This window comes from Temnothorax americanus, unplaced genomic scaffold (assembly GCF_048541705.1).
Source record: "Temnothorax americanus isolate GAGA-0224 unplaced genomic scaffold, ASM4854170v1 Scaffold10, whole genome shotgun sequence".
Classification (NCBI taxonomy): Eukaryota; Metazoa; Arthropoda; class Insecta; order Hymenoptera; family Formicidae; genus Temnothorax; species Temnothorax americanus.
This window is the reverse complement of record NW_027509231.1, coordinates 2,661,648-2,675,412: the sequence shown is the minus strand read 5'-3', so window position 1 is coordinate 2,675,412 and position 13,765 is coordinate 2,661,648. Positions and strand designations below refer to the sequence as shown.

At 45.5% G+C, this 13,765-nt stretch overlaps 2 protein-coding genes across 10 annotated transcripts in view; one reads left to right on the top strand and one right to left on the bottom strand.

The window, feature by feature from the left end:
• Fas1 (fasciclin 1 Fas1 domain-containing) overlaps positions 1 to 7,852 on the top strand; it is a 234,673-nt gene extending 226,821 nt beyond the window's left edge. For both annotated transcript variants that reach the window (XM_077409539.1, XM_077409534.1), the window contains one exon: positions 989 to 7,852. In XM_077409539.1, the coding sequence (XP_077265665.1) occupies positions 989 to 1,176 (188 nt within the window). In that variant the 3' untranslated portion in view covers positions 1,177 to 7,852. The remainder of the gene's footprint in view (positions 1 to 988) is intronic.
• A 324-nt stretch (positions 7,853 to 8,176) lies between these two features.
• Positions 8,177 to 13,765, bottom strand: part of Tmod (tropomodulin) — a 46,314-nt gene continuing 40,725 nt past the window's right edge. For all 8 annotated transcript variants that reach the window (XR_013257490.1, XR_013257494.1, XR_013257492.1 and 5 more), the window contains one exon: positions 8,177 to 10,386. Coding sequence is in view for 1 of the 8 variants with exons in the window: in XM_077409749.1 (XP_077265875.1) it covers positions 10,325 to 10,386 (62 nt within the window). In the remaining 7 variants the exon portion in view is untranslated. The remainder of the gene's footprint in view (positions 10,387 to 13,765) is intronic.

The window sequence follows — 13,765 nt, the reverse complement described above, 5'->3', positions numbered from 1 at the left end:
ATTTATTATGCACCTTTCGACCACCATTTAAATGCAAATTCCTTGATTACCCCCGGCGCTAATTGCTACGTGCCCGCCCGGTTATTCGCTCTCGCCTATGAGCAAATTTCCGAGGCGTTTTCTCAGCTCGCGAATGCCGCTCTAACCGCTTTTACAATCCTGCGGAGGTGCCCGAGAAAGATCACAGGCGAGAAAAAGATTGAGTTCGGTAGAGCCCCCGCCCCCCCGTTCGTTAAACGAGGCGAAGAGCGTGGAAAGTGGTGTTGGAAGAGCCAATAAAAGTATTACTTCTGCACTCGCCGAGATACAGTAACGATAATATGCAAAATGGAAACTTTATTTGCGATTTTAAGAACGTCGTTTGTGTCTCTCATTAGATACTGTCGCTGGTTGCTGAATTTAGTTCACGTGGAACGTTGTTAGAAAATCGATTCTTTAATTTTCCATTTCATTTTTAACCCGGGAATGGGCGCCTCAGGTGATTTTTACACCCCAGTATTGGAAAAACGAAGCTCATGTCACAGTAATTTATATATATATATATACATATATATATATATATATAAATTATTTTTTTAGTTCTTTACTTTTTTCTCAGAAAAAATGATGAGTAAATATATATACATTACATATATTGCCCTCAAATACTAATAAATTATAGAACAATCAAAAATATGCGATATGTAATTAATATAACAATGATTTTTAATCGGAATGTAAAAATCAGGCGCCCATTCCCGGGTTAATAATCCACCGACTTTTCTTTTTAGCATCTCACGACGTTTTATTTTAGGATCTCTAGACATTCTCTCATCATCGAATTTTTCGAGATTTGGCCGATCGCCGAGAGAGAGAGAGAGAGAGAGAGAGAGAGAGAGAGAGAGCTTTGCATTCTTGTATTCGCAGTGCCGCTTCATTTACGCATCACGCGGTTTCTCGCACCCACGGTCCACGTCCAAAGATCATCGTCAAGTCTTTCTCTTTCCAGGCTACACACTGGAGTGGGAGGGCAAGAGGATCCGCGTAGTCCGTCCGGACGTCGAGTGCACCAACGGCATCATCCACGTGATCAGCGCCGTGTTCCTCAAGGACAGCGACGTCCGGGTGAACGGCGCGTCACTGGCCACCCTCGCGCCCCACCTAATCATGATCCTGATAGCCAAGTGGCACCTGTAAAAACCCTCATCGCGTCGCATCGTCTCGCATCTGCGGCAGATGCGTCTATAGGAATTTTTCCTTGGGGTCCCGTCTCCGATCGTCCTCGAGCGGCGGCGACGACGACGACGCAACGCGGGAAGGCACGGCGGGTAGGCACGGTCGATCGTCCCCGTTCGATCGAAACCCTCCGAAAGGACCATTTACTATGCGCGGGAAATAGAAAGAACGGGGGGAGGGTAGGGAAAATCCAAAGATCCGGGTGGTGACCGGGTGGAGAATCCGCGAGATCAGAGATCAGAGATCCTTAGGATTTAAACAATTCCGAGGATCAGCGAGGATTCGCGGGATCCAGAGAGATCCAAGGATTCTCATTCACGTGCGGTGGTTCTAACGGGATCGCCGAGCTGCAGACGTGAAACGGGGGGAAGAGGGGGGAGGGGGCAGGGAAAAAAGTGTCCGATCGGTTTACATTAGCGATCGTACGGAGGAACGCAAGGGAACTCTTCACCGAGGGAACGACGGGAGGACGACCGAGCACTGACGACCGCACGGCCTCAGAACGCCAGGATAGCCTATTATTTATTGAGTAATCGTCTGTGGAAATAGCGGGACAATTTTACGGGTTAGAAATCGCGTTAATCGTACCAAATAAATGGTTAATCTCGTACCAAGTAATCTAAATAAATTTATCGAGAGTTTTGGTGGGGCGTGGAGAGAGGCAGGGAGAAGTAGAGATTTCGAGGAACCTACTTCGAGTACAAGGGCAACGACGAAAATTGCATCCTGAGAGATCATGCGACTGTCAGCGAGCGACGCGAATATGCAAGTGAAATCGCGCTTTAACCTTTAACCGTCAATCGTATTGGCAAAAATTGTTTGATTTCCCGTCTTCGCGAGCCGTGAGAAAAATTTGTGATTTTACAATTTCGTTAACCAGATGATCGATCGATCGTTAATTATGCGATTTAATTGCATATCTCACGCGTCGTTCTGTATAGAACTAATAAGAACTTAATAACGCATCAAGACGTTCCGCATAACGCTTATCGTTAGAGCGAGTCTTCACGACTTTCTTGTGGAATCGTAAACGTAAAGTCCGAAATCCTTTCCCTCCAAAGCGACGACGGTAATAAAACTAAGGACGTAATGCTGATCATCCTTTTCAATTAAAAACAGTAATAAAGCCGAAACGCAACATCGATTACTCTGAATAATTAAATAAGTATAAGCATTTCCGGAATTAAAAGATCCATCCCGAATCTTTCCATCGAAATTCACCGATTTCAGGATTCGTGTATCTCTTTTCCGGATTCTTGGATTCACTCGGAGAGCAGGACAGTCGGATTTCTGTTGAATCTCAGGACGTTCGTGGATCCTTAAATTCCTAATATCTAGATGTATAAATCCACATATCTCTAGATACGTGAATTTTCGGTTCTTCGGCTTTTTAAACGGGACTCCTGATAAGAGACCGACCAGACCTCCGAGTTTCCGGCTCTTCGGATCGGTTGATTATAGTCATCGCCATCGGTTAGCGTTGTCATACCAAATTGTGGCAGCCTTACGGCGAGATCGGATCGAACACTGACATAGACATAGACGCGTTAAAACACGTCAACGTCACCTCGGTATGGCGATGCAGCTTACGTATTTCGGGGTGCGAGCGCGCGAACGGGGTGAATGTTTAATCCCCTCTCCCTCCTCTTCCCTATTCAATCCGAACGTTCAGGTAACGTCGTTCCCTTCGAGTCACTGCGTTCTCGAGCCTGTCGTCGCCGCGGAAGGGTTAACGGCCGTCGCGGCCGCTCAGGGACGGCCCCGAACGATACTCCGCTATGTATCATATCGTATTTACGCTGTCTACTTACCGAGAATACTGCCATGCACGCGGGCTTGCAGACGAGCTTGCGAATGAGTTTTTGTACGATAATTATTAACAGATGGAGAAAAAGAGGGGGGAGAGAGAGAGAGAGAGAGATTCGCTCTATCTCCAAACCGGCGATTCCTGGCAAAAAAATAGGTGCGTTAAGCTGTTACACGAATCCAGAAGCGCGAAGAATCAATGTATCTTGAATCACGTATGCGCAAGGGGAGAAAAAGAAGACGTTTGGCAACTCTTAGCTTCTATCAGTTTTGTAAATTTGTAACAGAAAGCAGAATAGCCCCTTAATTTTCTCGCGTTATCTAGGATACGGTAATTTTTCAGAAGGGACTGACGGGAATTCATTCTGTGGAGTGAAGTATAGAGGTATATAGGGGAAAGAAAGGGGGTTTGCTGCACGACGTATCTTAATACTTGTTAAAGAATTAAATTAACCCAGGGGGGAACCCAGCGGGAGAGATCGCTGAATTAATTTCCGACGTCAGAGAAATTCGTCCGCAGAAGGGGTTTCCATTAATCTCCTTTGATTTGCCTATTTTTTTACGGGAACGGAAAGACATTCCGTGTGTGACCATATCTACTCTCGGTGCACAGCACGCGCTATCATTCTCTCTATCGTAATAACTACACATCCCGATGAAACTTTCTTTTCTCTCCACACCCACTCGCTCATCGCATTATTACAGACACACGTACAGGTACACGCATATACCTATAGACACGCACACCTTACCCGTCGAGTAGCGAACTTACCGTTAAGATCTTAGCTGTATGCGTGCGAGCAATAACAAGGGCCTATCTCGGAAGGCAAGTTCGGAGAACGCGGCTAAAAGGGGAAAACCGGAATAGGCTTAGAAACGAAAATCAAATGAAGACCCGAATCGAAAGACGGGGAATTAACTCTTTCGCTGGTCAGAATCTCTAGCAAAGAATGGGCGGAGCGCTTTTCCGAGCGCTCTTTCAACGGACGTGACACATATTGATCTTTGAGATACGTGCAAATATATATTTCAACTCGTGTAGATTATTAAAAAATTTTTTAAATGTCCGCATATCTTGGAAACAATCTGAGAAACGCGGAAAAGAGAAGCAGAACTTTATTCGTCGATCAATCGAACGAATCCCTTAGCGAGCATTCTCGCGCGCAAGTTTATCTACCGACGAATTGAATATTAAATGATAATGAATATTGAAGGATAAACGGAGCTTTTCAATTAGCCCCGCCTTCGCTAAGGAATAATCGATTTCACATTCTCTCGCGAATGAAATTCTGCTGCAGACGCGCTACGCTTGCTTGTAGCGCGAACGGGTTGGAGTAAAGAAGGGAAACGAATACCCGGGTGTACGGAACACGTTCGAAGCTCGAGGGAGGGAATAAAACCTCGAAATTTCGCGTTCTCCTTGTAGACGAATCGGTGGGGGGGGGGGGTAAGTGCAGCGAGAAGCGCAAAATGGTTCACATTCAACTGATAAAACGCCGAAAAAAAAATCTAAGATGAAAGATAATTGACTGATCGGATCGTCGTTAAGTTTCGCAACACGATCCGGTAATTTGTTTGCGTTAGTCACGTATTAAAAAAAAAGAAAGAAAGAAAGATTGTAGTTAGCAGGCGCGTAATCGGAGCAGCCGCAACCTTCTCCGCGGAAACTTGATTTAACAAGAAAAAAAAACGTCGATGTTATACGTGTTGATATCAGTCTATACATATATATAAAACAAATAAATAAAGATATATATAATAAACAGAGATATATATATTAATGAGGAAGAAAGTATCGGTCGAGAAGAAGAACGAGTCGAGGGAAAGGACGGGAAGAGAGGTAAGAAGAAAGGAGAAAGAGAATGAGAGAGAGAGAGAGAGAGAGAGATAGAAAAAGAGAAACAAAATACTATCAGATGATAACTTAAACTTGTTGTTGGGATGAATTGATATTACGAATTATTATTATTATTACAATTATTACCTATATAAAATATACATAAACTCTAATTAACACTGTTTGCTCGTTAGATGAACCAAGAAAAAAAAAGGAAAAAAAAATAGCGAAACTCTATTTCTCCGTGTAGATGTGTCTTAATGTTCAGCTTGTTCGGCAGCCACGCAGCCGACAGTGAGTGAGCTGGGTTCGGGGCTGCCATAAGTCGAAGGGGGATGTTCGAGTCGGTACGCGGGAGACGAGATCAAACGGGCTGCCACGCGAGACTTAAAAAATCTTCACGCTCGGTAGAGCAAGGAAGAACGTCGTACGGGAAAAAGATGCACGCACACGCCGCGCCGGTGTTGTTACTAAACGTTGCGAAAGGGCCGTAAATTGTTGAGCGGAAAAATCGACCGCCGTCCACGACGAGTCGGACAAATCGCGTTTTCACGGACGAACATTGTTACATTCAGGAATAACGTTTACAATCCGCGTACAAAACTTCTGCATTCACAGATCTTGGATTAATATTTTCAAAGCGTAAAATCTGAATTACTTCTCCTCGTCTGGATTTCGCGGACAGTGGTCGACTTCCCATACCAAAAAAAAAAAACAAGAAAAAGAAGACAGAAAAGATTACGAGAGAGTGCATTTATGATTTCCGTTTCCAATACGGCGAACAAATACAGCTAAGTTTAACTATCCTTACGAGTAGTCATTAACTGCAGGATTACGAATAGGACCAGAGCCGTGATCCTCGTAGATAGACAATTGCGTGAATCGTTTGCCGGATATCTGAATGGACTCGAGGATCCTGACGAAGATAGTCGACTTGCTCTCCTAGATCTCAATAGTGCGCGACGATTGAAATATAAACGTAATGTAAAAGAGATAATTTCGACGTCTGTGGGTCTGCATCAGGTATTCGGCGACGTTTATTATCAAAATCCCCAGGGTACTCACACATTCCAACCCCATATAGAAACGTCCCGTTGACGGCAACTAATAGTTTTGAGAAAAACCATTGACGCGCCATCGCCAACGAACGTGACGTTAATCGCGGCATCGATCACAGTCCCTGCTGTCGTTTTTTTTAATCCCCCTATTATTACTCCTTCGCTGTTCTATTCCGCGAGAACACTGGCGATCGCGAACGCCCAGCATCGACGTTTAGCGTTCACGCGTTTTCCTGTACACACACACATGCAACACACGTTTCTCTCACACATACACACTCGCGCGCATTTAGGAGTCTCTCACGAAGGCAGACGGTCCCTCTGTCCTCGTCGTCGCACGATCATTTCGGGCCGCGTGTTGTAAACATGTTTCGCCCTCGTATCCGATTATCTAAGGACTCGACGATCCGGAGTTCCTAGGCTCCCCGAGGCTTACGGAAGCGGTTCCTGCGGGTTGCCGACGCTTCCGGAGCTCGTCGTGGCTCTCGATTGCCCCGAAGTCCGAAGCGAGGGAAGGCCGCGAGGCTCCCTCAGGATTCGCGGCTGCCGGCCTTGGAGGATTCGAGGCACCCGGCGGTTTCATGGACGCAAGGATACGCTACTGATTGCATTTACGCGCGTAGCCGAGGACGGCAGCGCGCTTTTTAGAACAGGCTCGTTGAAACGCGGCGCGTTGGCGCCGCAACGCGCGACGTTAACGTTCGCGTTAGCCTAAGTACGGGGTTTTTAAGCTTTTTAAAGTTACTGCCGCCGGGGGGGAAGCGCGACAACCCCCTCCTCTCCCGCCCCGGCTGGCGCGGCAGGTGATACCGGTAAGTGCAACCAGTAACTTAAGCACGCCACATATACCATTACGGTAAATCATTAATATGTAAGAGTATAGAGTACGTAAAGTGACATAAGAGAAGACGAGAGGTCGCAAGGGGAGAGATCGTGGTTTTTAAAATTCCGAGTGCGAGAAGAGCGTATATATATATATAAATATAAATATAAATATATAAATATAAATATAAAGTGTAAGCGATTTCGTATTTTAAGCGCCGGATAGGCGGGTTTCACAAAAAAAATTAACTGACGAACTCTATTAAGAATTATTATTTATTAGCTATTACAAAAGTATATGATATGAATATATGTATATTATATATACCTTATACTGTAGTAGGGGAAATCAAATTTTATGTACCACAGAGCTATTTGTATAAAAGGCATTTGTTTCATCACACACGAATCGTGAATTGTCATCGCCTGGACATTTGATTGCCCACACGTCATCGTCTCACCGCCCGTCACCGAGTCTGACGTTAACTTTAGGTAACATATATTTTGGATAAATTAATCACGAGATTTCTAGTTTCTATTAGGATGTTAGGTGTAATACGTACGTTTGCGTTACTTGTATTTCGTCAGAATTAGTTTATAAGTTTCTAAGTCACGCGCGCCTGTCCCCGCTTTTAGCGAACGATTTATTACGGATGAACCTTGCGCTGTTCGGGCCAGTCAAATTTGCAAAGGGAAAAGTCGAGGAGAGCGTATATGTACCTTCGAGTTTGCGGGCGAATCGGCGGCGTGTCAACCCTTTTTCTGTTCGGGGATGAAAGTCCGAGAAAGAAAAATAATGATTGATTTAAGGATCAAGCAGAATTATGAAAGGATATTCGAACGATTAAACGATTCGATATCTTTAAGGCTTCAAACACCTGCTTCCGATGTATTGATTGTCGTGTAACGATAGAGTTATAAATTTTCTTTCTTGCCTCAGAACGATATCGCCCCCTCGAGATAAAGATTGCTCGAGACGGGGGACAGCTTCTCAAAAATCCGACTCGGCCGTCGTTCGTCCGGCGAACGTTCACTTCACTTGTATCTCGCTTCACTACACTGTATAGATCCGATCGCTTTCGCTGTATGATTTTACAAAGAATAAAGAATACCTTACAAGACACAGATATCGGGAGGCGTTTATTGAACGGATGACCGATCCACGATGATCCGGGATAGAAGATAAATTCGACGGAATGCACCGACACGCGCGAGAGGTAAGTCCTGTATTACGTCGTGTCGCACAATTTTGCACAGCAATACGGAGACTGTCTATCAATCGAAGCTCGATATGCAGAACGATATGCGGTACCAATGGGTAACGTTCCAAGCGTTCGCGTAAATATAAAGGCTGGAAATTATAATTTCGTATTTTACGCGGATTTTGGTTTCATTGTATTGTGGATTTTAGGGATTTAGGTGGAAAACACAGGCGTAATACGTTTTTTCAGCAGTTTATTTTTAAACCTCGTGTGTTACAAGTTATAAGGCTAGCAGCAAGGCTTTGATCGTGCGCGTGCATTTGGGTTTCGTGTGTTGTACGTGTGCGTAATTGTGACGCGTGTGACATATGCGAATAACACGTTTACAATAAAAAGATCGCCAGAAGGCCGCGAGCAAACCATAATTACATTATTCTTTCGAGTTATCGATATATTTTTTTTCTGCTTCCTTGTCACCACCACGATATTCACCTACGCTTACCAAAAAGAACTTTGCATGCGTTTTACGGAAAAATGTAGAGAACGCGAAAGAATCTCCGAGTCGAATCGGGGGAACTCGAAGATTCTTGGAATCGATGGAGCTAAAAAAGTCGCCACGCGTTTCGAAAGTGCGAAGAGAGTTCGGGTTATTGAAATTATAATCTGAGTATAATCGCGACAATTCAGATCTCATATCCTCGTAGCGTGAGAGAGTACAAAATCTTTTTTCTACAATTCTGTTCAACGGCGCAACAGTACTTTTGATCTGCGCGTGTCTTCGTGGATCTCAGTTAGCCCGAATACATACAGCGTGTACGTACGACGGGGTGACAATCAGCGGTGATTTACATCAGTAAGGCTTCTCCGCATAATTATCTTCATCCACGTATTCCCGCCCCTTTCTCTCCCTCTCATTCGCACCCGCATGCACACAGAGACAATTATGCCACTCTCTCTCTCTCTCTTTATAATATATAAATCCATTCTCTCTCGTTATACAACACGTAGGTCACATCGATCGATTAGAAACGACATTGAAGACAATATGTACAGATTGATTGTGTGTGTGTATACATGTATATGCTAAAATAATTATTAATTTAAACGACGAGTTAGTACCTTAGCGAATATTACAGTGACATTACGTGCCCCGAGCGGAACGATCGGGTTGGTGGTATCGTTCTTTATTTATTGTCTAATGAAATTTGTGGATTTGCAATTAAATAATCGATTTTAAAGCATTTGCCACTTGCGACGAATAATATTTAAAAGAAATAATGTGAAGACGATTAAAGAATGTAGAAACTTTAAATTAAAGCTAACAGAATCGAGCCTTGTTATTTTACATTCGATTATCTCGACTCTTTTCCGAAGAATTCTGTCTTCTAATCTTTACATTCATAAATTTTCCGACACTCACCTCAGCCACAACAAACGCATTAAAATCATTTTAATAGACATAGCTATTCGCTTATTCTGTCGCATAAGAAATTACGAATCGGTCTATCAGGTGGCAGCGATCAAACAGAAAAAAAAAGAAAGGAGATGAGAACACAGAACAGTTTGCATCCCGATCGCTCAGTCACACTCGGTCGAAAGTTTGGTCGAATTAATTAAAGAACTCCTCCTTTCCATGTATAAATATTTAAATAATCCGGTTAAAGTGGCCGTTTAAAGCGATCGGCATGTATATCATATCAAAAAGGTTGTCCCTTCGGCTCCTCTTACGTTTGCTTCCCTTATCATTCCCTCCGTGAAACTTATCCTCGACGACTTAACAATTATATGTACGTCGCAACGTGTATATATATATATATATGTATATTTATCAATTAACATTATCAATACGTTCATTCGACGGCCTAAATTTATTACATCATGACGCGTCATTGGAGTATCCTTTCGCGCGGTATATATAGCTCTGTATGTGATGCAGGAATATATATTTATATAAATGTATATATATATATATATATATATATATATGTTTATATATTTATTTAGAACAACAAAAACGAGTGACATCCACATATAATTTGTCACGCGAAACTTCCGACTTTTCCTCCGCGTATTCATATTCGAATCATTTCAATTCTTCGATTTAATAATGCGATTTTAGAACGGATCCGGAGGATCTCGCGCGTTCCACGAGTACAAAGATTCTACGCTTCCGAGGGGTCCAAAGATTCCCGACGCTGCAATGCGTTGTGTAATGACGTATATGCGTGTATGCGTGCGTGTGAGTACGCGTGTGGAGGCCGTTTTACGGCGCGGTGCGCTTGAACGCGCGCGCTTTATCATGGCGTATCATCGTCGTCGTCATCTTCGTCGTCGTCGTCGTCGTCGTCGTCTAGTCGTCGTCGCCATCGTCGTGGCGATCATCATCAGTGCATGGCCCAGCCGATGGTGTAGTTACGGGAAGCTCTTCCCATGCGGCGCAGGCGATCTGCCGAAAGAAACATGCTCGAGGGAGCCATTACGGTGGGAGGTGGTTCCAGGGGCTTGATGATCGACGTGAGGTTTTCCCAAGGATCGGCTTGGGAGACTTCGAGACGAGTGGAGCTCGACGAGTTCGCGCGGCCTCGGAATCCTCGCATCTCCGCGGACGCTTGGATCAATGATTTCCGAAGGCGGCGCGCGCGATCTAAATTCCCAAAGTCATCGACCGAGCTCTTTGGATTCGCGGATTCTCGAGAGCGCGCGGCGCGGATCGTCGAGAGATGATCGGACAGACGTGTGCCGTAGACGGTTATTATTTCGAGTGTCGCATTTCTTTGTCTTCGATTAAACAATTTTTCTTTCTCGCAATGTCGGTGCTCGAAAAGCGAAGCTCAATTTCCGTACGTGAATGCGTTTAACAGTATATAAAAAGGATCTTTCGCGATATTTGACGAGAATTGTACAGGATGTCCCAAGGCGCAACGTAAATCCCTGCAGGCGTGTAGAAACGTCGCGAAACGTCGTGGCAGTAGCTGTTAAAGCTCTCGAAAAGTAAACGTAAAGCGACACGGGCAATCTGCATCACGACGATCGTTCAGACGGGAGTAATTCGCGACGCCGCCACTTTTCCCGGATTTCCCTTTTTTTTTCTCCCTCGCCCGTCTCGCGCCGTAAGGTCGTAAAGCAAAAGTAATTAACGCGCGTACTACGTCGAGCCGTTATCGCGGCGACAAAACACTTTACGCGTCAGAAATTTATATACATGGGAGCTAGCCGCATTAATTCGCACGAAGACGTACAAGTATACGTCGCGCCTCGACATATACGCGTGATCTCGTGGCTGACGCCCGTGCGAAGGCAACGAATTTCCCCGCCGACGTTAATTTCAAAGCCGCGCGACGGAAAAAACGGAAATCGTTCATTCGCGTAACGTTGATCACTTTTGCAATGCAAATGCAAAAGCGCAATTATGCCAACGTGATACGGGCGTTTATTAGCTGCTCGATCGTTTTAGTAATGCGATTTCGAGTCCTCGAGGCGGTTCTTCGCAGCGGCGATCTTTAAGTACTCCATCGTCGCTGTATATACACTCGCCAGCGGGACCTAACGCGTCCTCGTCGCAACTTGGTATTTATAGCGATGTTTTTATTCAAGACCGTTTGCGCCGATGAAAACAGGTGCGCCGCGCCCGATAAATCTCCACCGCCTCGCGAACAAAGTCGCGCGGCGGCGCGGGCGGTACCCTTCGATAGAAATCAGATTTATTGGCGCGGCGTGTTCCGCAATTTTTTTTGCCGATTAGGGAAACGGCTGCGTCTGCCACACGGAGATAAACGATTCGCGCCCAAGGAAAGTTCGGGAGATCTGAAATTGCAGGGCTGCGTACGCGCGCGCGCGCTACATCCATTTGCCGTTTCTCTCGGTGAGTTCATCATTTCGTCGATTCGTCCGGAGCTTAGCTCGTGCTCGGCGCGCGAGCCGCGACAAAACAACGCGCGTGACTCGTGACGGATAACGCGATACGTGACCGACGATACGGGAGACGGTCCCGGTCCCGGCCCCGAGCGCGTTATTCGTTATCGGAGCAGCGATAAGAGATCGCGCGGCGGATACGTGACTCACGGCGAGACACGGTCCACGACGCCGCGGCGCCGGCTCGTTAATAACCCAGCATCAGGCGGCTTTTGCCGGGCGGCGACGGTACACGACGGTGCGCGCGTGTTAAGTTACCGTGCAACCGCGCTCCGCGTTTAATGGGGAATTAATTATCGCGGCGCGTACGTGCGCGCGCGAGGATACGGACCCGGAGGCTTGTAACGGAGTTCCGCCGCGCGATGAAAGCACAGGGACGAACATCGCTCGTATGTAATTCGTTATTACTGTAGCGTCTCGCTTGTAATACGTTGGCGCTAATCAGTTTAGCCGTCGGACCCGTCGACTTTCAATACGCCGAATTTTTCAGGGAAGACACGAATTCGATTTTTGAAAAGTCTATCTTCTTTGACACTGACTTTTCTAAATAGTTGCGCGTCTGACTTTTGCACAAATGATAAGGAGGTTGCAACTTCGGAAAATTACGCAAAACTGCATATGTTTTTCTCTTCGTTGGAGAAAGGAAGCGACTCGGACGAAAGATCGCTTAATAATTGCGACAAATAAATCCCGGCGACCGCGATCGAACGAAGGATACCGTCGCACGAGCGGTTAAACTATTGACGGGGAAAAAAAGAACAGGCGACCCCGGCAATGACAGCTTCTTTATGGGACGCGTATAAAAAAGTGAACCGGAGGACACTCCCTCGCGGAACTCCCGGGACAACCGCCGTCAAGGTTTTCACGCTCGAATGGCGCGTCCCTAGATTTCATCTTCCCTCCTCGAAAATCCTAAAGTACTTCCATCATACTTTCTTACTGTTTCTCTTGCCCGTCCCACTCTCTTCTCGTGCCCTCCACTCGGACGCGAAACATCGCTGCGACCTCCTTAGAAATGTCGCTCCGTCTTGTTTACCCTTTCCTATTTTCCCCCCCCAATGTTTCCTCCGCCCCTACTTCGTCGGCGGTCTGTTTATCCTGTTCCAGGATAATTCGAATCGTTCTCTCCTTCTCACGCCGGTATGTAGGACGAGCCACTTCGTCAGAATTTAATGCACCGTAAAACGAGGCTTTTCTCTCCCGCTCGCTCCTTGTCTTCGTGTCTCTCCCTGCACTTCCGAACTCGCGACTGAATCCGCTTTATCATTACCACTGCAGTTGCGCGCGCGGCTGCGATTTCGGCGAGCTTTCGTTCCTGAAGAAATCCACTCGCGGGATGTACCCGAGATAAGTAAAGCCGACGAAAGCCTCGAGATAGAGAAGTCGCGTTTCCGTCTCGTGATGGGAATTCTATACGAACTCGATGCATCGCCATGCAATTCCATCGGTAATTTTTAACAGCTATTGTCGTTGCACATCTTCCCTAAGAAAAGATTCGTTCCGAAAACATTCCAAAAATTGACTTGAATTTAATTGTGAAAATATGTTACATAGCTATATAGCTGAATAGAGAGACGTATAATCACGATTTGTGTATTCTGAGATACGTACGTTTGGAACATCCTGTATTACGTTATTGACCAACGCATCCGAATTACGTCATACGATAAACGAGACTGAAATTTCTAAGCACTAATTAAACCGCGTGATACACAGATCCCGACGGGAAGAATGAAAAAGTATTTGGTTTCGGTATACACGCTTATGCGGCGTAGGTGCGAATTCATGCGTTTGAATGAATACGTATCGAAAAATCCGCAATTCGCTCGGGGCGCGTGTATGACGAATCGCGCGCTAGTTTGTTTTGTAAAATTGACAGACAGATACTAAAATAAAGGGAAAAAAAACAAAGG